This window comes from Schistocerca cancellata, chromosome 4 (assembly GCF_023864275.1).
Source record: "Schistocerca cancellata isolate TAMUIC-IGC-003103 chromosome 4, iqSchCanc2.1, whole genome shotgun sequence".
NCBI classification, from domain to species: domain Eukaryota; kingdom Metazoa; phylum Arthropoda; class Insecta; order Orthoptera; family Acrididae; genus Schistocerca; species Schistocerca cancellata.
In genome coordinates, this window is record NC_064629.1 from 22,482,244 (window position 1) to 22,510,228 (window position 27,985).

At 44.7% G+C, this 27,985-nt stretch overlaps 1 protein-coding gene and 1 pseudogene across 1 annotated transcript in view; one reads left to right on the top strand and one right to left on the bottom strand.

Moving 5' to 3' along the window:
* The window catches only part of LOC126183868 (polypeptide N-acetylgalactosaminyltransferase 16-like), a gene marked incomplete at its 5' end in the record, with an annotated part of 550,930 nt that overhangs the window by 331,783 nt on the left and 191,162 nt on the right, over nt 1-27,985 (top strand). The window contains one exon of the mRNA XM_049926159.1: nt 12,791-12,969. Coding sequence (XP_049782116.1) covers nt 12,791-12,969 — 179 coding nt within the window. The remainder of the gene's footprint in view (nt 1-12,790; nt 12,970-27,985) is intronic.
* Nucleotides 7,747-7,864, bottom strand: LOC126185440 (5S ribosomal RNA; annotated as a pseudogene).

The window sequence follows — 27,985 nt, forward strand, 5'->3', positions numbered from 1 at the left end:
TTCGTAACTGGAATATCAGCGCACATTATCATATTCATGACTTACTCTTTAAAATATGCAAGGAATTAACTGTGACAACATACAAAGATTTTAAGTGTACCACTGTACCTGAACTTGCAGCGGAGGCACAAGAGATAATTTGGGACACGACTTCCATAGAATTCCTGGATGTGAAAGAACAGCTCCATGGATTTACTACCAAACTAATAGTATGCTCCCCCAAAGACCGTGAACCTGAAGGGAAAACCTGCACCTTGACTAGTGGAAGAGCTAAAATGGTTCATGAATCTCGGAGACACTGCACATAGGACTTACAAACGACCTCCTCCCCTTGAAAATAGAATTGATTACAAACAAAAAGCAAACAGAGTCAATCAATCGGAGAGAAACGATAAGTAAGACATGCCAATACATTAATCTAAAACATAACCACCAGATACTCTATGGAAAAGCTTGTGTGATCTACGAAGAGTAGGCAAAGTAGAAGCTGCAGCTGATCCTATTGTCCCGACCAAGGAACTAAACTAGTACTTGACTTTAGCAAACAAAACATAGACTTACTAATTATTTCACTGACGTAAGTGATTGTAGTCACGAAAAATTCTTTCTTTAGCTGACAATGCCGTGGAAAAATTCTCTAGCTCAGCATTTACTGTATAGGGCGACGGCGCAGTCCGAATGATCAGACTTATTGTTGACCTACTACTGCTCATAATAATTACTGCTCTGTAGACTTTGAAGCTCTTGCCTGGACAACACAGCAGAAACAATCGTTCCGTCCAGAATACAAGCACTAGAAATCCGATTGCGTAAAAGAGTAGCTGGGTACATTCTGTCTGACGGGAGAGTGAATGTAGACTTCAGAAAACAACTGAGAGTGAGAAACGTCAATGAACAGATTAAAGAATACAGAAATAACTGGAAGGATTATATCACGAGAATGGAAGGTGACAGATTACCGAAACTGGTGATAATTATTACGAAATGGGCAGAAGACATTTAGGAAGAGCGAGGAAAGTCAACAATTTCAACCAAGAGGGCTAAGAGGCAAATGCCTAATACATGTTGAGAGAGGAAGAAGAGAAATTATGTTCAACTATTATGATTTTTTAAGTAACTGTGATTGTAATAATTTTTATAATTACATATAAACTGGTCTGATGAAAGAGGACACCCTAAAGCATTACTTTGTTCAAGTTAAATGAATAAATAAAAAATTAAACGTAATATATAGGCTGCGCGAGGATGAATGGTCAATATTCATGGATATGACACTAACGATCATTTGAAGCAGAAAACTTCAAGTGTACGTATGCATTATTGTGAATAGTCTCCGGGACAGAACATATTTAATGTACATTGTTACTCATTTTCTTTACTGTTCAGTACACTGTCACTGTTTACAACGTACCATAGTAGCGTAGACGAAGTCGAAACGAATAATCTGATACAGGACACGTGGTCTGTCAAGTCGGGAAACTACCGCAAACTGGCTTATTTACACCTCAACACATGTACGTTGCGCAAGATTTCCCCCATTCTCTCGCTCTCTTCACGCAACCTGTAAGTCTTCGAGAAAAAATTAACTGGAGCTTTTTAAAGGAATGTAGTTTAATTTTGTACTGCAACAAGTTTTCGCTAGAGGTCGCCGATTTCGTGTTATTCAAGAAATACATACAAAAGTAACTTTACGTATGTTCCATCTCAGAAACCATTTGGAATAAGGCATATGTCTGTATTTAGTTTTTTGATTCAAATGTTCTTTCCTGTCATATCTCCGAATATTGACCGAGACACCCTTTATACATGGACTATCATGTATGTTAAAATAATTATGTTACACAAACCGTTATATTTAGTATCCTATCCACCCATTGTATTAAAACCTTTATAAAGGATACCAACACAGAGACAACAGTAACTATAAATGCAACAGACATAGAACAAGACATAATAGTACACCTCACAACAACACTCACACAACAATAAATCAGAAGAGCAACAAAACAAGAACACGACGATTAGAACAAATCAAATAAGGATACAAAGAATAAAGACGTGAACTCGGATGGAGAGGTGTTCAGTCAAGAAAGCGAGTTGCAAGCTGTATCACTGTGCCAAAAGCGCAGCGAACATAGTGACGCCTCAAGTCGCCGTGTGTTCTGCTCCGCGCGATCTTGTCGGTGAGAGTGTGTATGTGGGGGGGGGGGGGGGGGGGCAGTGAGCTATCTTGCAGTCAGATCAGTAAGAATGGTGGGGGAACAATGAGCTAGTTTGCTACCTTGCAGTCCGACCCCTGAGAATGGTGGGGAGCAGTGAGCTAGAGAGACAGCATACGGTCCGATCGGTGAGAATGCTGGGGAACGCTGAGCTCTTGGGAGCGGAGTGATGCCTGGATCGCATTGCGATACACTCCGACGGCAGCTTTTATGCTCACACATTCCGAGTACGATGCTAAGCCAAAGGATAAGGATAAGGAGTAGCAAATCACTCTCAAAGTATGTAAACGTTTATCGAGCTTCTGAAATTTGAGACATTCTTCTGAAATCAAAACTGGAAACATGGTGCTGGAAGTGTTTTCCGCCTGAAGCGACGTTGGTAGTGTGTGCCTCGATAGCCGTGCGGCCATCGCAGCGTATTGTGAAGTAAAGGGATACAGATTCAATTCCTGGTTGGGGGTCGAAAATTTTTCTTTCCACTCCAAGACTGGGTGTTGTGTTATACTTACTTTCCTATCGTCATAATTAGTATTACTATTGAGATGGGTGAATGAGTACTGCCCGACAGCCAATAAATTGAAAAAAAAAGAAATGGAGCTTTCTTTATTTTCTCTTTTCATGGATGAGAAAAAGTTCGTGTACTAATAAAGTATGCAAATCCACATGTGCACATGGTCTACAACACAGTTTTTATATCTTGAGAAACGTCTTCTTAAGGATGTGAGAAGGGGTGCCACTGCAGCAGCCTAGCGCAGAATTTTCATCCTGCTCATTACAGCCACCAGAGACGCATTTTGAAATCAGATGAGCTACCATTCTTTTTTTCCGAATCATCCATCATCCAATCTTTAGAAAGATCGGACTCTTTGTATCAATTCAAGAGTGGACAGCCCATCTCTAGCACTTACATATAAAGGGAGTTATCAAAAGGAGCGATGTCATTGTTATTTAGTTGATGAGTCGGATCATAGTCCTCCCAAATGGACGTTTCGGTACTTTGCAACACTGTTCGATTGACAAATTTATAGAATCATTGCCTTGCACGAAAGCATGTAAGTAATGGGTATAAAAGAGTGATTTTCACAATAGCTCGGAATTTGTCGAGATGAACTTCACCATCAAAAACTAGTTGTTAACTGTTCCTCGAATTTAGTTCAAGGCAACAGACGGACATGTTTGTCTGCACGGAATTCTGCCTTGTTTTGTCTAGAAGTGTTGGAACAACAGCATTCCGTACTTTCGTATCTCTTGATAATCTTTTTGTCTGAGACAGTCGGGTCCACGTATGAGCAGCGTTCGTACATTAGCTGTTGCAGATAAATCTTTTACATTTAAGTCACAGGTCCAAGTAATACCTTGTGAACAGCTGATATAATTTTGAGCAGAGAATTACTTCTGTGTACACCTCTTCTTTAAGAGGAGGAACTTCGTTTGGACTAATAAGTATGTGATATCATATGCAGCTTGCCGTCGTTGAGATCATTAGAGGATAACGAGTTGGATTTCAAAGTAACTACTATCTCTCTTGCTCTTTCGTACTGTACTTAAGTGCCAAGTGATATATTGTTTTCTCGTAAAAGAAAAGCATTGCACGATTATGAATGCAATTCGAGATTCAGACTTGAAAGTTTTACACGTCTGTCAGTTGAAGTTTGACTGTAAAAAAATTTTATTCGAGAGAAAATACTAACAGCTTTCAGTCGATTTGCATCACATACGCTGATGAGCCAATACATTATGACCACCTGCTTAATAGCTTCTTTGTCCGTCTTTGGAACGAAATACATCACGTATTATACGTATCAGTGATCTGACAGTTTGATGGTAGATTTTTGGAGGAATGTGGTATTATGTCTCCATGCTCATCGTCAAATATTACGTCCGGCCTTGTCGTCAAATATTCGGTGTCTTGGAATCCTTCGTACTCGGTTCGCTAGACAATCAAATCAAACAAGTCGTATTAATGAGTTTTATTACAAAAAAGTAAATGATAATACTTAACTTTGACAGTTACACAAAAGTGTCTCAAGCAAAGGGAAACATACAAAATATTAAATCTTCTTTAGTATAAACAATTCCATGTCTGAGCTACGTAAAGTGTCACGACCGCTACGGTCGCAGGTTCGAATCCTGCCTCGGGCATGGATGTGTGTGATGCCCTTAGGTTAGTTAGGTTTAAGTAGTTCTAAGTTCTAGGAGACTGATGACCTTAGAAGTTAAGTCCCATAGTGCTCCGAGCCATTTGAACCAACCATTTGAACGTAAAGTGTACAAGTGAAGTAACGAGCGTCGACGCTTCTATCCAAATCGCTAGTCTTGAAGCTACTATTCAACTGGGGCGTCACCAGTCGGTCACAGCGCTTATGTCCTCTTCACACAGGGGTCGCTGCTGTCGCTTTGTCGTCCTGGAGAGGGGTCGTTCTGTGTGCGATTGGCTGACGTCTTCTCACACCCATCTCTTCTCTATCGTTTCCGGCTGGCGTGCCGGCGCTCGACTTTACGCCAAACATGTGACATTAGATGTCTACGCACAGGTCGTGTAATTTGCGTAAATAATAGGCCGCTGATTGTCATATGCGGTGATGGCGCCCAATAGCGACCCAGGCGAGTTCCATAGGATTTACCTCACATCCACGTGAATTCACTATAATGCTCCTCAAACCGCTGTACCACGGTTCTGGCTTCGAGACACGGACAGTTATACTGCTCAAAGACGACATCGCCGTCGGGGAATACATCAAGCACGAAACGATGCAGATCGTTGGCAGCTGTCAGAATGTCTTCGATTACTACCAAAGGTCCCATGCAAGCGCAGGAGAATGTCTCTCGTAGCAGCATGCAGGTTCCACCAGTCTGCATCCATGGCGCGCTGCACGCTTCGAGCCGCCGTTCACATCGCTGACGGTGTTTGTGGCGACGACGAGCTTCGAGCGATCTAGAGTAGTATAAATGTAATTCACCCGAGAACCGACACGTTTCCATTGATCGACGGTCGGATCCCGATGGTCCCGTGCCCACTGCATTCGTGATTCACGATATCGTTGGATCAACATATGAACACCTAGGGGTTGGGAGCTCCACGATCAACAATATACGATATGAGAACGAAGTCTTTCGCGACGGCACTGATATGTAAAACATTCTCGGTTTTCTTGCCGTGTCAGTTCGGGATAAAACCTCAAGCTTTCGACGATAGCCTCCATCGTCATCATCAGGAGCAACTGACTGTCTTCATTGCTGCTGTGGTGGCCTTTTATAGACCGTGGACGGCTTCTGATTGGTCAGCTTGTGATTGGTCCGCGATTACGTACTGCTGTCGCAGACTGTGTCAATGTGTGCGCTGGTGGCGCCACCGCTTCCGTTGGAACGTAACCCTGCAACGAATGTGTCTGCTGCTTCTCTGCATCGAGCACTCGTTTCCATGCACATTCTTATTTCAACAGCCTCCTTAATAACAGAATCCCAGTATGTGGAGGGAATGGGTAGAATTTTTGTTTCATCGTACAGTATTTTATGTTTGTTCGTGAGGTTGTGGTCCGCAACTGCCGATTTCTCCACTTCTCTATTTTTAATATGGCGTTGGTGTTCTCCACAGCTGTCGGAAACGGTAGGAATGGTCTGACCTATATAACTGCTTCCACATTCACAGGGGACATTGTAAATTCCATGGACCCTGAGGCCGAAACTGTCCTTACAGGGCGCATCATCTCCTTAATTTTCTTAGGAGGACGAAAAATAGGTCTTATACCCCGTCTACCCAGGACTCTTCCTATTTTGCCTGATAAGCAAGTGGAGTAAATACCTATATTGATGCAACGTAGTTAAAAGCCAGTCTTGCAAAGCTAAGTCAGTTGTTCCAGGTTTCAAAGAGCAAGACTCAAAGAATTAATGTCTTATTGAGATTTATTACGATTTGAAATCAGTAATGGGAGAAAAAGGATTTAATTAGATTTCAGTTAAGAAAAGGTAAAGATATTTACTTCTTTAGTCACTTAATGGTTATATCAAGGATTTAAATGCCGGCACGGTAGCACGATAACTTGAACAGGTGTCATGGGAGACTAGTAAAAAAAAAAAAGTGGTTACGTGCTTGTCTATCATACACTGGGCGCGGGTTCGATTCCCGGGCGGGTTGGAGATTTTTTCCGCCGATGTGTGTGTTGCGTTGTCCTCATCATCACCGACGCCCAAGTCGCCCTGAAGTAAGACTTGCAACCCCGCGGCCGACCTCTCCCGGAAGGGCCCTCCCAGCCAACAATGAATGCCACACCATCATTTCATTTCACCGTAAGGAAGTGAAACGTTGGTCACTGTAAATATTTGTTACGCGTTTGTAGGTGATTTTGTTTTATAGTAGCCGGCCGGTGTGGCCGAGCGGTTCTAGGTGCTACAGACTGGAATCGCGCGACCGCTACGGTCGCAGGTTCGAATCCTGCCTCGGGCATGGATGTGTGTGATGTCCTTAGGTTAGTTAGGTTTAAGTAGTTACAAGTACTAGGGGACTGATGACCTCAGATGTTGAGTCCCATAGTGCTCAGAGCCATTTGAACCATTTTTTGTTATATAGTAGTGAGTGAAAAATTTCTGCGTAGTAGACTATAGCAATCGTTAGCGAGCCGGCCGCGGTGGCCGAGCCATTCTAGGCGCTTCAGTCCGGAACCGCGCGAGTGCTACGGTAGCAGGTTCGAATCCTGCCTCGGGCATCGAAGTGTGTGAAGTCTTTAGGTTAGTTAAGTTTAAGTAGTTCTAAGTTCTAGGGGACTGATGACCTCAGATGTTAAGTCCCATAGCGCTCAGAGCCATTTGAACCATTTTTTGTTATATAGTAGTGAGTGAAAAATTTCTGCGTAGTAGACTATAGCTATCGTTAGCGAGCCGGCCGCGGTGTCCGAGCCGTTCTAGGCACTTCAGTCCGGAACCGCGCGACCGCTACGGTCGCAGGTTCGAATCCTGCCTTGGGCATGGATGTGTGTGATGTCCTTAGGTCAGTTAGGTTTAAGTAGTTGTAAGTTCTAGGGAACCGATGACCTCAGATGTTAAGTCCCATAGTGCTCAGAGCCATTTGAACCATGGCAGGCAAAGTACATGTTCCGAGAACGGGAATGTCTTTTCCATCATAAGCCGTCAGTTGCCTGCTAGTTTTAGACAGGCGCAGGGAGGCTAACAGTTCATATGTGTGACGATTTAGCAATGTGACAGAGACACCCGTGTGCAACTGAACTTTCACACGTTTCCCACAAACAAGTAAATGAACAAAAAGTTTGTATGACTGGCGTATTACTGAAAAAACCGCACGCTTGCCTGTTGCAGACCTTTTTTTTTTTTGCGCTCCGTCTTCAGGCCACAAGTAGCCCATCGGGACCATCCGACCGCCGTGTCATCCTCAGCTGAGGATGCGCATAGGAGGGGCGTGTGGTCAGCACACCGCTCTCCCGGTCGTTATGATGGTTTCCTTTGACCGGAGCCGCTACTATTCGGTCGAGTAGCTTCTCAATTGTCATCACGAGGCTGAGTGCACCCCGAAAAATGGCAACAGCGCATGGCGGCCCAGATGGTCACCCATCCAAGTGCCAGCCACGCCCGACAGCGCTTAACTGCGGTGATCTGACGGGAACCGGTGTATTCACTGTGGCAAGGCCGTTGCCCTGCAGACTTGGAATATACTGCATTAACGACATGAGCCTTGTGACTAGATTTTCGTGAGTGGGCCGAATTCTGCTATTCGTTGCGTTGCAAACACACTGATTGCGCATGTCCTTTCCTACCACAACCGTAACATTGATCTTGGCGGGAGGGACAGTCTTGGCGTTTGCGTCGTGTGTAACAGCCGTACGCGGTGTGGAAGGTTGTTTACCCGCCTTGGCTAGCGGACGCCGCCGGTGCGGAATGGGGCGATCACAACTGAGGGACTCAGCCCGGCAAATACTGTAGCTGGCTGCGCAGATGTATGACCCGACAAGGCACCGGAATCGCACTGATCTACCATTTGCACTACCTGCTGAAATGATGGCTCTGACTGTTTCAAAATTTGTTCTCTGATTTTGACATCAGGCACATTGTACACGATCACATCACGCAACGTAACATCTGAATATAAAACACCGCAAAGACATTTGAATATGCATTTCCAAATTTTTTAAAAATTTGTTGTAAGGCCATATGGGACCAAACTGCTGAGGTCATCGGTTCCTAAGCCTACACACTACCTAATCTAACTGAAACTAACTTACGCTATGGACAACAGACACACACCCATGCCCGTCGGAGGACTCGAAACTCCGACGGGGAAAGCCACAGGGGCCGTGACAAGGTGCCGCAGACCGCGCGGCTACCCTGCGCGGCTTTGAAAATCTGTTACCCATTCGCGGTAAGTTTGTTCTGATCGTTTGTTGCAATGAAAAAATTGATACCGAGCTGCTACCACATTCACTTGTTGGTCATAATAATTTATTAGGGCCTGTACCACCTGTTCGTAGCTAAGTTCACTCGGAGTGGAGTCAGGAAAGAGTTTTTGAATTAATCAAACACTGCACTTCGTACCGTTGACAATAGATAGGGAAGTTTCACAGTACAAATGTTTCAAATGGCTCTGAGCACTATGGGACTTAACATCTGTGGTCATCAGTCCCCTAGAACTTAGAACTACTTAAACCTAACTAACCTAAGGATATCACACACATCCATGCCCGAGGCAGGATTCGAACCTGCGACCGTAGCAGTCGCGCGGTTCCGGACTGAGCGCCTAGAACCGCTAGACCACCGCGGCCGGCAGTTTCACAGTACCTGGCACGTTGTGGGCGATGACGTGGGCGTCAAACTGAGACGGCAACTCGAGGCATTCCTCGTCTTGTTCACTAAACTGTCGAAAAGGTGGTATAGCAGCTGTAGTAGGCGGTGCTTGTGTTTCTAACACCTGGTCGCCAGTTGTGGGATCTTGCCCACTCGTTACTTATAGGGTGCCTAAAGGATGTTGCGTTCTCGGAATGCTATACAACAGTTCAAACAAATAACATTATAGTTTTATTTCTAGAAAGCATATTGACAATACGTAACTTGATTACAGCAAATATCGCTAGTGAGAGGCGACATGAAAACAGTGAAGTTCTTGCTATACACAAAGTCCAAGTAAACACTCGATACGAATCACGACAATCTGATAGCGCAGCACTAATGTCAATTGCAGACTGGGCAGATATGAACTCCCGAGGCAGGCAGGAGAGGCGCTATAATCACTTTTTCCAGGTGTCGCTCTTGGCGCGGCGCGCTCCAATTCCGCGCACCATTGGCCGACGTTTCCTCACCGCCTTCTCTGGTCTTCCGTTCTGCATCTTCGTTCCGGCGCTTGTAGTTACGCCAGAACACCTGATATCTTTAGAATTTCAAAGAGTGAATTCCAGTGAAAACTGTAAAAATCTTCTTCTAACTATACCTAGTCGTAGGACAAGTATTGCCTCTTGTGTTTCTGCATGTCGCCCGAACTCTTAACATCTTCTTCAATGTCGACTCCTACAAGCTTTCGCATTCTTCTGTAAATAATGAGTAAGAGTATTTGGAACCATGACTTATCAATCGGACGGTCTGGTAATATTCGCACCTGTCAGCATCTGTCTTCTTTGGAACTGCAATCAATACATTCTTCTGTTTCATATATCTTTCAAACCAGATGGACTTGTTTTGTTATGGCTGGTTTTCCCAATGATTTTAATAATTATGAGGGAGTGTCAGCACCTCCAGGTATCTTGTTTTCAGTTAGGTCTCTCAGTGCTCCGTCAAAGTCATCTTGCAGTATCATATCTCCCATCACATATTCATTTACTTCCTCTTTCCTTGCTATAAAACAGCCTTCAAGTTCATTCTCTTGTGTAGCCCTTCTATACATTCCTTCCACCTTGCAACTTTTCCTTCTTTGCTTACAAGGGTAACTCCCCCTCGCACCCCCGTCAGATTTCATGGTGCAATGGCCCAGTGCATAGCCCGTCCAAAACTGAACAAAGATCAAGCTTGAAAAAAGGAAGAAGATGTACTGAACTGTCAAAAAAGAAGAAAACTAGAAACAGTGAACGGTCCAAGCTCAAGATATCCAATATCAAGTAACTAGCAGTAACCATGGGTTCGTGGTCGTGTGGTCAGGGTGTGGGACTTCAAAGCAAAAGGTCCGCATTCAAATCTCCCTTGAATCCAAATTTTTTATTCACTAAATTATGAACTTTCCGTCCGTTCATTGACGTGTCTGTTCTCCTTCTGTAGTCTTGGGAATTGTCATGCTGTACTTTGGTTATAGAATATGTCATGTGGTAAGAACATATTACTGTTGCACAGACCTCTTACAGAAATGAAAACAACAAATAAATGAGTGTGACCTATGCTACAAAAAAGGAATTCAAGAAGCAAAACTTCTAAAAAGATAGACAAGAGTCACAACATGTGGTACTTATGTAGAACAAATAGGGGGTGCGTGTATCTGGAGGTCCCTTACTTCCACCTCGCTGTTGCAAACGGACGTTACACCACGACACAGACACTAATTTGAATACAGCGAACAGATTCATCAACGCCAGTACGACCAGTTCATAATTTTGTGAGAAAAAAAAATTGAGCACGAGGGAGTTTTGAACACGGGTCTCCGACCTCGCAGTCCAATGTGCTCGCTGTTGCTTATCTTAGGCGTAGACCGTTAACTGTTTCTATTTTCCTTCTTTTCTCGCCGTTCTGCTCACCTCCTTCCTGTTTTCATGCTTGATGTGTGTTCAGTTTTTGTCGGGCTGTCCACTGGGCCATCTTACGACTAAATCTGAGGGGGGTGCGATGGGGAGTTTCCCTTGTTAGTACTGGCTTTCCATTTGAGCTCTTGATATTCATACGGCTGCTTCTCTTTTCTCCAAAGGTCTGTTTAATTTTACAATTAGCGACATTTGTGTTCTCCTAGTAATGCAATCTTCTACATCTCCATCTACATAAATACTCCGCAATCCACTGTATGGTGGGCGGCGGAGGCATCACTTGTACCACTACTAGTCACTTCCTTTCCGTTTCTACTCGCAAATAAAGGAGGGAAAAACGACTCTTCGTGTGCATCCGCACGAGCCCTAATTTATATTATCCTCGTGGTCCTTACGCAAACTATACGTTGGAGCCAGAAGAATCGTTCTCAGGTTCAAATGCCGGTTCTCTACATTTTCTCAATAGTGTTCCGCAAAAAGAGCGTCGTCCTACCTCCGGAGATTCCCACTTGAGTTCACGAAGCATCTCCATAAAAAAATGTGTGTGAAATCTTGTGGGGCTTAACTGCTTAGGTCATCAGTCCCTAAGCTTACACACTAATTAACCTAATTATCCTAAGGACAAACACACACACCCATGCCCGAGGGAGGACTCGAACCTCCGCCGAGACCAGCCGCACAGTCCATGACTGCAGCGCCCTAGACCGCTCGGCTAATCCCGCGCGGTATCTCCATAAGACTCGCGTGTTGATCGAACCTACCGGTAATAAATCTAGAAGCCTCCCTCTCAATTGCTTCGCTGTCTTAATCCGATCGAATGGGGACCCCAAACACTCGAGCAGTACTGAAGAATTGGTCCCACTATTGTGCAACTCACCGTCTCCTTTACAGATGAACCACACTTTCCTAAAATTCTTCTACAGCCTTGCGTCTATCCTCTAGCGATTCATGGTTGCACTTCCTGTCAATCTTATTTTTAGATGTTTCTACTACTTTTCGCCTGATCCATAACATTATATGTATATATTTTAACATTGTCTGGCCACATTACAGTGATTTGGCTGCTGCCAGTCTGTCCCCCATGTGAGGGAAATGAAATGAGGACTATAGTACTGGGTTGGTGCATAAGTTCGTAGCGTTTTACCATCACAACAGAGAATGTACTCATCAATAATATATTTCCTTCATTACTTACAACGGCCTGTGAGCGCTGCGGAAATTTTTCGATTCCGCGACTGTAGAAATCACATGGTTTTGAGGCGAAGAATTCGTTGAGGCATCTTCGGAGAGTTCCTTGAAGTTATTTGACGGAGAGGGAAAAGGCGAAAATCTAATGGCGCAAGATCTGGTGAATAAGGTGGGTGCTGAATGACTTCGCAACCCAACTCCTGTACAGGAGTTTCCCTGATCGTAGAGAGTCACTGCTGACACAAAGGTACTCCTTAAAACGAGAAAACCATTTCCTGGCGTGTTCTGTCCAATGGTATTATCCCCAACACGGCGCAAATGTTCCTGGCTGCCTCCGCTACTGTCACCACTCCATTGGACTCAAACAGAAGAATATATCGGATATGCTTCGATTTCTCCACTTGGCACACTATTTGCAAGCATCCACAGCTCCACTCGCTATCTCCAAATGACAAAATGACAATATGTAAACTCAAACAGCAAAAGTTAACTACAAATAAAAAATGACAAACGATAAATAAACCCATACCAATCGGAATACCAACACACAAAGCAAAAACGCTACGAACTTATGCAACAAGATAACAAAAATATGAGTCTGTCGTGTTTATTGCTCTATTTTGTAGTTGACCGTTGTTGAAGTTTGCGGCGGGCTGTTGGCAGGTGCGGACGGGTGGGTCTGACGGCGCGCAGAGCCATCTGTGGGCAGCGCTGGTGCAGCAGGGCGGCTACCTGCAGGGAGGCGCGGCCGGCAACGAGCCGTTCTCGCGTCACGCCTTCAGCGCCGCCGCCAGCAGCCGCCTCCGCTGCGACCGCCCCTTGCCCGACACCAGGCACCACAGGTAAACGCCTTCTCCTCACGCCTTTCTGACTAACCCCGACAGCGGGAGCACTGTGTTTCTCGGGTTATCGAATCCGTCATCTTGCATCGCTTTCAGAAATATCAAAACTATCGAATACTTCTTCCTATTGACCATTGTGGGTTCTATCCCAACTTCTCTTCCGCTGACCGACACTAACATTTCGCACTTACTATCCCATAAACTGAGAACCAGTAATAAGTCATCTTTTTAATTGACTCTTCCTTTGCTTCTTGATAGAACAACATAATTATACACCATCATTATCACCATCATCTTCACTTCAAGCATTAGGCCATTTCTTATTTTGGTTTTTACGGTACCCATTGCGTCCTCGGTCTTTATTGATATCTTTTCCCAACTTGCTTAAACCTTCTTACAGGGAGAGATAATCTTTCTTCATTCATTGTTTCGAGATGTTCATTCCTGCATCTTCTATTTTCTGTATTTTGTTTAGGATGTTAAATATGTTCAGGTCTACCTTAATTTCCAGATTACGAAATCTATTGGCTCTTGTGCATCCCTGTACTGCACTTAGGAACCTCATCTCCATTGCTTGTATGCGACTTTCTTGACGTTCACTTTTAAACCACGATTGACTTCCGTAAACAAGCACTGGAACTGCCATTGTCTTATAAAATCGCAGTCTTGTTTCTTTCCTCATATTGTTCCACGTATATTTCCAAACTTTGCTAACTTCTTCCCTATATCTTCGCCATACCCATATGTGACGTCAAAATCTAAATAATTAAAATATTTGACCTCTTCTATTGTGCTGTTGTTGACCATAATTTTTGTTTGTACGGGATATTTCTCTTCGAGAGCCATTGATTTTGTCTTCTTTTCTGGAATCGTCAACTGGTACTCTTCATAAACCTTACCTAATAAATGCATTCCCCTTTCAAGGTCGTCTTCATTATCTGCCAGCAGTGTGACATCGTCTGCATGTAAGACACAATACAAGCAAGAATTACTGTTATACAGGGTGAGTCACCTAACATTACCGCTGGATATATTTCGTAAACCACATCAAATACTGACGAATCGATTCCACAGACCGAACGTGAGGAGAGGGGCTAGTGTAATCGGTTAATACAAACCATAAAAAAATGCACGGAAGTATGTTTTTTAACACAAACCTATGTTTTTTTTTTAAATGGAACCCCGTTAGTTTTGTTAGCACATCTGAACATATAAACAAATACGTAAGCAGTGCCGTTTGTTGCATTGTAAAATGTTAATTACATCCGGAGATATTGTAACCTAAAATTGACGCTTGAGTACCACTCCTCCGCTGTTCGATCGTGTGTATCGGAGAGCACCGAATTACGTAGGGATCCAAGGGGAACGGTGATGGACCTTAATTACAGAAGAGACTGGAACAGCACATTACGTCCACATGCTAACACCTTTTTATTGGTCTTTTTCACTGACGTCCGCCGCTCGTGGTCTCGCGGTAGCGTTCTCGCTTCCCGAGCACGGGGTCCCGGGTTCGATTCCCGGCGGGGTCAGGGATTTTCACCTACCTCGAGATGACTGGGTGTTTGTGTTGTCCTCATCATTTCATCATCATCCAGGAAAGTGGCGAAATTGGACTGAGCAAAGATTGGATAATTGTACGGGCGCTGATAACCACGCAGTTGAGCGCCCCACAAACCAAAACATCATCACATCATTTTTCACTGACGCACATGTACATTACCATGAGGGGTGAGGTACACGTACACACGTGGTTTCCGTTTTCAATTACGGAGTGGAATAGAGTGTGTCCCGACATGTCAGGCCAATAGATGTTCAATGTGGTGGCCATCATTTGCTGCACACAATCGCAATCTCTGGCGTAATGAATGTCGTACACGCCGCAGTACATCTGGTGTAACGTCGCCGCAGGCTGCCACAATACGTTGTTTCATATCCTCTGGGGTTGTAGGCACATCACGGTACACATTCTCCTTTAACGTACCCGACAGAAAGAAGTCCAGAGGTGTAAGATCAGGAGAACGGGCTGGCCAATTTATGCGTCCTCCACGTCCTATGAAACGCCCGTCGAACATCCTGTCAAGGGTCAGCCTAGCGTTAATTGCGGAATGTGCAGGTGCACCATCATGCTGATATCACATACGTCGACGCGTTTCCAGTGGGACATTTTCGAGCAACGTTGGCAGATCATTCTGTAGAAACGCGATGTATGTTGCAGCTGTTTGGGCCCCTGCAATGAAGTGAGGACCAATGAGGTGGTCGCCAATGATTCCGCACCATACATTTACAGTCCACGGTTGCTGTCGCTCTACCTGTCTGAGCCAGCGAGGATTGTCCACGGACCAGTAATGCATGTTCCGTAGATTCACTGCCCCGTGGTTTGTGAAAACCGCTTCATCGGTAAACAGGTAGAACTGCAACGCATTCTCTGTTAATGCCCGTTGACAGAATTGCACTCGATGATTAAAGTCATCACCATGTAATTGCTGATGTAGCGACACATGAAACGGGTGAAAGCGGTGACGATGCAGTATGCGCATGACACTACTTTGACTCAGTCCACCGGCTCTCGCAATGTCCCGTGTACTCATGTGTGGGTTCATGGCAACAGCAGCTAACACACCAACTGCACCCGCTTGTCCTGTGACGGGCCTGTTACGGACCCGTTTGCGTGCTACGACCATACCTGTTGCATACAGTTGGCGGTAGATGTTTTGCAATGTGCGGCACGTTGGATGCTCTCTGTCCGGGTACCGTTCTGCATACACCCTGCAGGCTTCAGCTGCATTTCGTCGACACTCGCCATAGATGAGTATCATCTCCGCCTTTTCAGAGTTCGAATACACCATGGTCACAGTTCCTACAACACTTCACTATCACAGACGTCTGGTAACACGGTGTACTACAGTTGGTCTGCGTGCGGAGACGAATGCAGAATAACAATAGCAGCAAGCGCTACATGCGGACACTGCGACAGCTAGACCAAACCACAACAGTGCACTACAGCCACACTCGTAAACATGTCCCTGCAGATGCTGCTCCCCGACCGTGGCCCGTGTTTGTTACAATACGCAACTGAACGTCGGAGGTTTCAAGCGTCAACTTTAGGTTACAATATCTACGGATGTAATTAACATTTTACAATGCAACAAACGGCACTGCTTACGTATTTGTTTATATGTTCAGATGTGCTAACAAAACTAACGTGGTTCCATTTTAAAAAACGTAGGTTTGTGTTAAAAAACATACTTCCGTACATTTTTGTATGGTTTGTATTAAACAATTACACTAGCCCCTCTGCTCACGTTCGGTATGTGGAATCGGTTCGTCAGTATTTGATGTGGTTTACGAAATATATCCAGCGGTAACGTTAGGTGGCTCACTCTGTATATACATGAAAATCGCTATATTGCGTACGCTCTAGAGGATTAGTTCGTTTACTTACAATAACCGGTTTTCCTTAAATGCCGTCATCAAACTTTAATTATTGTTGTCAAAGACGTTACAACGTTTCTAAACAACATCAGAGCTGATACTATTCATCTAGACTGAGACAAGAACTCACAGTAACTGTCACGTTTGACAGTGCAGTGGTATGCAGTTAAGAAGGTAAAAAAATCGAACATAAAATAAATGTAAAGGAAGTATGTTCCGGCGTAACGTCAAGCGCCGGCACCCCGGTCAAGAACGGAAGAGCAGAGAGGGCTGTGAGACGACGTCAGCCAATAGCACGCTGACCGACCTTTCTCTAGCACAATACCGAGACAGGAGCGGCCTCTACACGAAGAGTCAGGCTGGAGACCTGACAGTGTTTACTTGCGAGTTTGTGCGCGTCGTTACGGTCACGAGTGTTGTTCAGCGTTGTGTAGTCGTAGTGTCCGAGTCAACGTTGATTTGTCATTCGCTTTGTAAGGCAGCGTGGTTATTTCGTACGCGTCCCGTTGTACTTGGTATATATAGGCGACCGGCGTTCGTGCCCATATCCTGCCAGCGCCCTGACTACGTCAGTCGGGCCAGGGCTAAGCATGCATGGGGCCAAGGACAGGAATTCGCGGCAAGGCGACTCTTCCGCCGCCCCTTCTCGCAGCAATGTGACACCGACCGCTAGACGGCCGTCCCGGCAAGCTGCCGGCTGTGCCGATACTGCCACCACCCAACTGGCAAAGGACCGACGGCATCGTCCCTCCCGCCACAAGTCACTGATGATCACTGAGAGTGATCCTGACTCACGTGAAACCTATACACAGCGTCGCGTGAGGGACCAATCTTTCTCTTCGTCCTCTAACGATTCCCATGGCCTCCTGGTGATAGGACTCTCACGTAGTGACAGTCAAGCCATGTCGCCCCCCAGCATTAATACAACCGACCGCCACACAGACGCCCCATCGGGTACTCCCTCGTCTACACCATCTCGTCAGCCCATCGGGCCTTCTGGGGATTCCGACCCTGTCGGTCCCCCCTGTTATCGACACTCTAAACGGTCTTCCACTCGCGCCCGTCACAGCGGTCGTGATTCGGATACCGATGCCTCTGTGGACCAGGACGTGGGTCCCCCTCCTAGCTCCACTTCACCTAATCCACCAACAACACCATAAAAGAAGGAGAAGATCCCTCCTATCGTTGTTTACAATCCCAGAAACTACATTAAACTGAACACTGAACTGCAATGCCTTATTGCGGGCCAACTGCAGGCAATATAACGGAAAGACAGCGTGAAGTACCTGCTTGACAACATGGATGATTATCTCCTAGTTCTCAACATTGTGAAGTCCAGGGCTATGGACTACTACACTCATCAGGCTTCTGCCGACAGAAGAGTAAAAATTGTCGTCAAAGACCTTCCTTGTGAAGCTGCAGAAGCAGATGTCAGAGATGAGTTACTCCGTCTCAATTTCCTGGACCCTTTGATTCACCAACACAACAAGAGGAACCCAGAGACCCGCAAGTTAATCCCTATGCCCATCCATGTTGTCCCCCTCTGCACTGTTGATGGCTTAACTTATGATGCCCCCCATGTGGTAGGAACTCTGGCCGACGCGTTTGAGGCCCAAACCAGTTTCGTAACCAGGACCACACGCATGATGAACTACAAGATGAACACGATATTCTAGCGGCCGTTGGCTCTTTCAGACAAAGACCATCTCTGTCTGCCCCTCAACTTACTTCCACGGCGGAAATCCAGCGGATCCTCCGGTGGAAGCATGGACGGTAGGCTCCAGGTTTGGATGGTGTTTTAAACGAACGCCTCTGCCGGCTCCCACACAAGCCACTGGTCTTATTTACCAGCATTCTGAACCGCTGTCTCACAAACGGCGCATTTCCCCCACAGTGGAAGCAGGCCAAAATGATTGCCATCCCCAAGCCCTCAAAGGATCCTACGGTGCCTACTAACAACAGGCCCATTAGCCTTCTGAATGCCATGGCCATGGTTCTCGAATATTTGATCCTCCATCGCATTTCCCAGCCTCTGGCGGTGGTTGGGACCATCCGTCTGGAACAGTTTGGATTCGCTTCCCACCTGTCAGCCGAACTCCAAGTCCTTTGGATCACGGAACATGTCAGCAAGGGCTTTAACTCCACCATGTCGACACCAGCGGTTTTCCTGGACCTGCAAAACGCGCATGACAAGATATGGCAGGACAATCTTGTGTAAAAAATGCTGACACAGACGACCATACCCAACATCTATGTGAAGATTGTAGATAATTTCCTCCATGATTGGACTTCCCTGGTTACTCAGTGAAGTCGACACTCCAGCTTATGTCACGTGTTGATGGAAACACCTCAGGGCTCTGTGTTGTCTCCCATCCTTTTTAACATTTATTTTAACGATATGCCAGTCCTCCTACGTTGCCACCTGGCACAATATGCCGATGATACGGCGTTCTATACAACTGGCCACAACACAGACAAACTCATTACTCGCCTCCAGAGACAGGTGGACGTGACAGTGACCTGGTGCTGTTCCAACAAGATTGCCCTCAATGACGCCAAAACTACAGCAGTCTACTTCATTAAACAGCGCCCCATTCTCCGCCACAACATCACTATATCAGGCGTCCAGGTCCCATGGTCCCGATACCAAATACCTAGGTGTCTGGATGGGTAAAAATCTGCTCTTCCATCGCCCTGCAGAATGTGTAACCCAAAAAGGACTAAAGCTGATCAAAGCGTTGTACCCAGTGTTCATCAGCAGGGATCTGAACCTCAACACCAAGCTCCAGCTGTACTGGATGGTTGTCCACCCTTCCCTCACCTATGGCTCCACTGCGTGGGCTACGATTAGTGCTTCCCAGATCCTCTGGTGCCTGCAGAATAAGGTGCTTTGGTGGAGCCTGCATGCCCCTCCCCTCACGAGGGTAGTTACCCTCCACAAGGAAATGGACATGGCCACTCTCAAGACGTCCATGCGAGAGAAGGCAAGGCATCTCTATGTCACAGTACAAGCCCTACACGACACGGTCGCTGGTTTACAAAACATTGGCACCACGACACCCTGGCACTGGCACCAGCACCCAGTTCCTCTCACCATCCTTGAGGACTCCGATTCTGATCACAATTAACATTAGCCTTCTTATGGCCACTCACGCAGCGTTAGTACTGGCTGGTTCAAATGGCTCTGAGCACTATGGGACTCAACTGCTGAGGTCATTAGTCCCCTAGAACTTAGAACTAGTTAAACCTAACTAACCTAAGGACATCACACACATCCATGCCCGAGGCAGGATTCGAACCTGCGACCGTAGCGGTCTCGCGGTTCCAGACTGCAGCGCCAGAACCGCGCGGCCACTTCGGCCGGCAGCGTTAGTACTGACTTGACCACTGGATGGGTGTCGACCATCGTAAACAACCAGTGTTGATACCTAATGTTGTTCATCATTATGTTACCTCTTGCCTGCAACTTGAACTTCCACCGTCGGAGCGTGGTATGGGGCTTCAAGTCCCACCGCCACACCTTCAAAGTGCAATCCGGTGATGTCTTTGGAATGGCATCACTGTCGAATGGAACAGTTTTACCATCCACCAACACAGTAAGACCATGAGCAACCGGTGAAGCTGTACTTAAAAAGCCGTGGCCCAGTGGAAGACAAGCTGATCTACAAACGCTACAGCAGTGATTTAGGACTTGTACTGTTTTACTTGTTTTGCGAATTGTATATTCTGAAGAAATTTCTTATTTTCTGTCGCCCACTGCTTGCGACACTTCTGTATTTCACAAAAGTTAAGTATTGTCAATTATCTTACTGTAATAAAATCTCATTAATGGGATTTGCTTGAATTGTTGTCTACCGATCCGGGAATGCAGGTTTCCTATTAGACGAGTGAGCAGAACACAATAAAGTAAACCAGGAAAAACATTAAAAATAAATTCGGAAAACGGTGCCTATATAATAATTTAAATTAAGTTAACTGTCCCAATAAAATAAAATAAGGTCTTGACAAGAGTACTGAAACGTACCTTAAAGACGAATTATACGTGGAGAATGATACAGAAAGACAGTTAAAACTAGAACTGATAATTGTAATAACAGAATATATGGACTACATATGCAATCAAAATAAAATAAATAAATATAGAAAAATGGAGGACTAGAAAGGGATAGACAGTGTGGGAAACATTGTAAAGTGAGGATTAAGTGAAGCTTAGAAGAGGGGAAGTGCTGAGTTGTGTTTTTGTCATTTAATGGTCTATTAAATGAAGATCGTGGGAAAGATATTCGTTGATATGTAGGGCTTCCAGTAGGCTAAGTTTTTGACCTTTGTTTGCTAATGGAGGACATGGGACTGTGGCTGCTAGCTGTGACCCTTACTGTGTATATGCTCAACAAACGTGGAATCATAATTCTGAAGCCTCCAGCTGCACTCATGTTGAGCCAACATAGTTACTATGTCTCTGACTGACCGACCAATACAAAAGGTATCACAATCTGGGAAAGTAATTTTGTAAGCCACACTACTGGCTAATAACTGGGTCTTAACTTTGATATTGAAAACATACTGGGCTGTGGTGTTCCTTACATGGTAGGAAAATACATAGTTGAAGAATTTCACAGTTTCTTCTACACTCTGTGATATCAATCATAGCTATGGGAGTGTACTCCACTTCCTGTGGACAGTGAAAGGAGCAGCAGAGGGACCATAGAAAAAGGATACAATTTTCAGTGCTGGTTTCCTATGCAAGGTGTGGTCAAACAGGACAGGACTGTAGCCGTTGGTTGAGGCAATAAATTTTATGTCTATAACTCTACTTTGAACTCTTGTTTGGACATAGCAACAGCTATGAGATAGTGTACAATGGAGTGGAAAGCTGCATCCTTGTATATTACTGAGTGTTGCGAGCAAGAAGGTATTAATTTGTCTGTTGTTGTAGGCTTTCTATTAGTTTTGAAACACTGTGTTTGGGTACAGATGGCAATGGTTAGATAAAGACAGTTTATGAACTTGTTGCCTATCTCCATTGTTAACTGAATATTTTAATGTTGACTGTATAAGTTATAAAAAATTGGGTTGGTTACCTTGTAGGACCTGTTCACATCCACAGTACATCATCCACATATCTAAACCAGTATTTAATATTTGCACTGAAAGGTTCTTTATCCAATGTAGAGAGCTGATTTCTCCTGGTTTTCTCCCTTTATATATATTTACTGTTCAGTTCTTTTTAACTTTCTAATTGTATACCACTGCACTGTCAGAGATGACAGTTACTGCTTGTTCATGCCTCAGTCTTGATGAGCAGTATCAGTTTCAATGTTTTTTACAAATTTTGTAACTTCTTTGCCGGCCGGAGTGGCCGAGCGGTTCTAGGCGCTCCAGTCTGGAAGCGCGAGACCGCTACGGTCGCAGGTTCGAATCCTGCCTCCGGCATGGATGTGTGTGATGTCCTTAGGTTAGTTAGATTTAAGTGGTTCTACGTTCTAGGGGACTGATGACCTCAGTAGTTAAGTCCCATAGTGCTCTGAGCTATTTGAACCATTTTGTAACTTCTTTGACAATGATAGGCACTTAAAGTCAATGATGGTCTTATAAGCCGAAAGCAGTTTAACTAAATAAATTAATCCTCTAGAATATATACACTCCTGTGCTTTTCATTTATAATAAGTAATCCACCATCTTTTCTCCTTGACCTCGAAAACTCCTACAACCGTGTTTGGCATGACCTCCAAACCGTATTTATCTATACCCACCTTGTTGCATCCTTCTTATTCAGTCGACTGTCTTATGCATCTATAAGCAGTATTAATTTTAGGACGACGGTTCAATCCCTCGTCCGACCATCCCGATTTAGGTTTTCCGTGATTTTCCTAAATCGCTCCAGGCAAATACTGGGACGGTTCCTTCGAAAGGGCACGGCCGCTTCCTTCCCCGTCCTTCCCTAATCCGATGAGACCGATGACCTCACTGTCTGGTCTCTTCCTCCAATCAACCCAACCCAACCCAACCCAACCCAACCAATTTCAGTTTGTTCCACTCCACTGTGGGCATCCCCTAAGTGTTCTTTCTTTCTGCACTCATCCATATTACAGACATATATATTTTTGTGTTGTCTCGTTGTCACTGTAGGCTAGTACCATGGGAAGCAAGGAGACGATGTTGTTGGTGGCTGGTATCCTGTTTCTGTAACACAACTGCACACATGTATTAATAGGATTCTTTATTTATAAGAACAGAAAATTACTTAACTCAAGATAGTTCAGGTGTTGTGGTACAAGCTCTCCTGTAATAGTCTACGTTAGCCTCACTGCTGATGAAGTACAAGTCCTGCTATGTTCACTATTCTGGTCGCTAGGTACAGACTGAGTCTGAGCTAGAGGCGGAGCGAACTGCGACTGCCATTCCCACTGGGCTGCGACTGAAGACTCGACTCATTGACTCACTGGAGGACTGACTGAGTCTGACTGGGCCCTCTGGTCCGCGGCGGCGATATAAATACTAGCGGCCGAGAGGCCGTTGGCGCTCCATTTCTTAGGAGTATGTCTTTGGCCTCTATCGATCTACTCGCAACCTCTTTGCTGCTTGGTGTGCTGGCAACATCCTACTCCGGCGCATACATAATACTTCCTTGTGTTCAACTCTCCAGTTGACTAACTAAAATATTACTGTGATGATATTTTGAGTTCCGTTGATGTAATGGAACAATGCTCTGAAATACAATAGTGGAGGAAGTTGGGGACATTCAGAAATTATTTCGAAATGTGATGATTTCTATTTTATGGGCATTAGACTGTAGTCTAAAGCATGTTTCTTTCCCTAATGTTTCGTCTCCTAATGCTGCAGACATCCTCAGAGAGTATGAACACGTAATTATTTAATTTTTAAACTTAAACTCAGCTAGAAGTTTATGTTTGAAAAGTAAACAACTACGTCTTTATAGTCTCCGAGGATATCTCAAGCATGAGAAAACGAAACATTAAACAAAGAAAGTGTTGGACTGGACGAGATAATACTCGTCGGTACAGTGGTGGGTTCTTAGCTTTACTACTAGAGGGGTCCGAGTGACACTCAATATATAGAATATTAGATCACTTTGTTATAACTTGAACAAGATGAAACATATAACTTTGTTATGATCCGTGTCCACAGGAATGTCGTGAGTATTTATTACTGTCACAAAACATTAATGTATCACTTGATACAGCACAGGATACCAGTCTCTTCTCACAGAGTACAGTTTACTATAAGATTTTGTGCAGAGTTCTGTCTTATACGATTGTCACACAGCTGGCTCGGTAGGGAGACGGTGCTGTCGTGTTCAATGATGATTGCCGACTGACCTGAGCGGCATTGTGCTAAGCGAGCTAATGTGGTGGCTCAGGGAAACTCTTCTGGCTGTTCAAAATGATTCAAATGGCTCTGAGCACTATCGTATTTAACATCTGAGGTCATCAGTCCCCTAGAACTTAGAACTACATAAACCTAATTAACCTAAGGACATCACACACATCCATGTCCGAGGCAGGATTCGAACCTGCGACCGTAGCAGTCGCGCGGTTCCGGACTGAAGCGCCTAGAACCGCTCGGCCACCGCGGCCGGCTCTTCTGGGTGTGTCTATGCTACTGTCTCTCATTCGCTGCTGCTTCTGGCAGTGACTACGTTTACTTAAGGTTCTGTCACAAGGTACCGACCTCACCTCGGCACCTCGTTGTTAGGACTACACCGCAGAAACTGTTATATGCAACAGATGTGTTTCGTGTACTATATAAAGGGGCAGGGAGAGAACCCCTCCCACACAAACTAACTGCTGTTATTGAGATTGCTTGCTAAACGCACAGCAACACAGTCTCCTCACAGGAAACAATGGAATTACGACGAGATAATGTTGGCAGTACAGATATGCGACAATTTACAATATTTACCTTTATAAATAATTAATTTGAGTATGATGCTGAGATGAAACAAATTAGTTGAAGTTCACGAACTACGAAGACAGGCTTATTCCTGACTCTAGTGAACGCTAACTAAACTAGTACTCTGCCCAGTCCGGTTCTACTAGCGATGACAATTTGGAAGCCCCGGTACTGTGTGTCGTGTAAGGCGCAGCACGACACTTGGCGAATACTGCGACACTGTGAGATTCTGCAGCCGCTGACTGATGAGTGGAGCTATGTCTCGTCTTAAATCCACGATTGGCAGATGTATGTTCCGAACTATTTGCCTGACGTCAGGCGTGACCAGGATATAGTCCCTGTTTGAGCTTTTTCTGCAGTATGGGAACATAACTATGGCTGATGGATAGGACTATGTGAATGGCGTAAGGTGGAAGCAAAATATATTCCGTTATTTTCGCCCTCTATGGCGTCCGGACAGAACTGCGTGACGCCAGACGGAAACCGGAGTTGGCGTGCGGCAGCCTCTGTATGTTCGCGTACCGCAGCAACCGGAGGATACAGCACAAACGTGCTTAGATCACCACCTAATGTCCATAAAACAGAAATTGACAGGAACGTAAATACCAGCCATGGAACCCTGCGTTGTACTACCCAACTATTATTGCACTTGGCCTCCTGTTGCCGTTACCGGAAACGAGCGGTGGCATTACAGAAACAAAAACCACATCATTTTTTTTGGACTGTAGTATACTCAGTGGAAGTCCGAATAACTTCACGAGCAAAATGTGTAGCCAGAGCTCAGACTGATCGGCTTCGAGCGCACAGGTAAACACACGAGCCGACCTACAGCCCTCACTCCCAGGTGCAATAATATTGTGGTCGACTAATATAATTGCGAAACTGTTGTATCCGATTTCTACAAGGTATCCAACAAAAATATCACTTCCCGCATACTGTAGCTCAGCCATGTCTCCGCAGTATCCTTTGTCTCGAACCCTGGCAAAACATCCAAAGAGATTCTGGTCGTATGTAAAGTATGACAGCGACAAGAGACAATCTATGCCTCCACTACGTGATAGTAATGGAAATACTATCGATGACAGTGCTGCTAAAGCAGAGTTACTAAACACAGCCTTCTGAAATTCTTTCGCCAAAGACGACTGAGTAAATATTCCAGAATCAGAATAGAGAACAGGAGTACTGTAGCAACTTAAATCACTTAATAAAAGCGTGTCTTCCGGTCCAGACTGTATACCAAGTAGGTTCCTTTCAGAGTATGCTGATGTACGAGTAATAGCTCCATACCTAATAGCCATACACAACCGCTCGCTCGACGAAAGATCCGTATCCAAAGACTGGAAAGTTACACAGCTCAGACTAAGTATAAATATAGATTTGGATCAGTAACAGTTCCATTCATCGCATGTTATTCTGTTGCACAAAAAACATTCGCCTGTAACCTTTATCGAGCAAGGCGGTGTGAGCTCGTTCTCGGATTGAACAGGCTTCAGATTTCCTCCGTTTCTCTAAAGCGTAACAACGAGAGAATAATTGTGTAGCCAGTCACAGTTTCGGCCCCTGAATGACGTACATGTACGTGTATATGTTCCATGAGTTTTATTCTTACAAGTTTCGCAGGAGAACTACTGTGAAGTCTGGAAGTTAGAAGACGAGGTAATGGAGGAAGGAAAGCAGTGAGGATGGGTCTTAGATCGTACTTGGCTCGCTCAGTCAGTAGAGTACTTGCCCGCGATCGGCAGGGGTCGCGAATTCGAGTCTCGTCCCGTCACACATCTACATCTACGTGATTACTCTGCTATTCACAATAAAGTGCCTGGCAGAGGGTTCAATGAACCACCTTTAAGCTGTCTCTCTACCGTTCCACTCTTGAACGGCACGCGGGAAAAACGAGCACTTAAATTATTCTGTGCGAGCCCTGATTTCTCTTATTTTATCGCCATGATCATTTCTCCCTATGTAGGTGGGTGCCAACAGAATGTTTTCGCAATCGGAGGAGAAAACTGGTGATTGAAATTTCATGAGAAGATCCCGCCGCAACGAAAAACGTCTTTGTTTTAATGATTGCCACTCCAATTCACGTATCATGTCTGTGACACTATCTCCTCTATTTCGCGATAATACAAAACGAGCTGCCCTTCTTTGTACTTTTTCGATGTCATCCGTCAGTCCCATCTGATGCGGATTCCACATTGTACAGCAGTACTTCAGAATAGGGCGGACAAGCGTGGTGTAAGCAGTCTCTTTAGTAGACCTGTTGCGCCTTCTAAGTGTTCTGCCAATGAATTGCAGTCTTTGGTTTGCTCTACCCACAATGTGATCGTTCCAATTTAGGTTATTTGTAATTGTAATCCCTAAGTATTTAGCTGAATTTACAGCCTTCAGATTTATGTGACTTATCGCGTAATCGAAATTCAGCTGATTTCTTTAAGTACTCATGTGAATAACTTCACACTTTTCCTTATTCAGGATCAATCGCCACTTTTCGCAGCATACAGATATCTTATGTAGATCATTTTGCAAGTCGTTTTGATCATCTGATGACTTTACGAGACGGTAAATGACAGCATCATCTGCAAACAACCTAAGACAGCTAAGCAGATTGTCTCCTATATCGTTAATATAGATCAGGGACAATAGACGGCCTATAACACTTCCTTGGGGAACGCCGGATATTACTTCTGTTTTACTCGTTGACTTTCCGTCTATTACTACGAACTGTGACCTTTCTGACAGGAAATCACGAATCCAGTCGCACAACTGAGGCGATACTCCGTAGGCACGCAGTTTGGTTAGAAGACGCTTGTGAGAAACGGTGTCGAAAGCCTTCTGGAAATCTAAAAATATGGAATCAATTTGACATCCCCTGTCGATAGCACTTATTACTTCATGAGTATGAAGAGCTAGTTGTGTTTCACAAGAACGATATTTTCTGAAACCGTGCTGACTATATGTCAATAAATCGTTTTCTTCGAGGTACTTCATAATGTTCGAATACAGTATATGTTCCAAATCCCTACTGCATATCGACGTTAGTGATACAGGCCTGTAATTCAGCGGATTACTCCTACTTCCCTTTTTGGGTATTGGTGTGACTTGAGCAATTTTCCAGTCTTTAGGTACAGATCTTTCTGTGAGCGAGTGGCTGTATATAACTGCTAACTATGGAGCTAATTTATCAGTATACTCTGATAGGAACCTGACTGGTATACAATCTGGACCGGAGGCCGTGCCTTTATTAAGTGATTTAAGCTGCCTCGTTACACTGAGGATACCTACTACTATGTTCCTCATCTTGTCAGTTGTTCTTGATTGGAATTCAGGAATATTTACTTCGTCTTATTTGGCGAAGGAGTTTCGGAAAATCGTGTTTAATAACTCTGCTTTAGTGGCGCTGTCATCAGTGACTTCACCGTTGTTATCGCAGAGTGAAGGTATTGATTGCGCCTTGCCACTGGTGTGTTTTATGTATGACCAGAAACTATTTGGGTTTTCTGCCAGATTTCGAGACAGAATTTCGTTGTGGAAATTATTAAAAGCATCTCGCATTGAAGTACGCGCCATATTTCGAACTTCTGTAAAACTTTGCCAATCCTGGGGGTTTTGGGTTCTTTTAAATTTGGCATGCTTTTTTCATTGCTTCTGCAACAACGATCTGACCCGTTTTGTG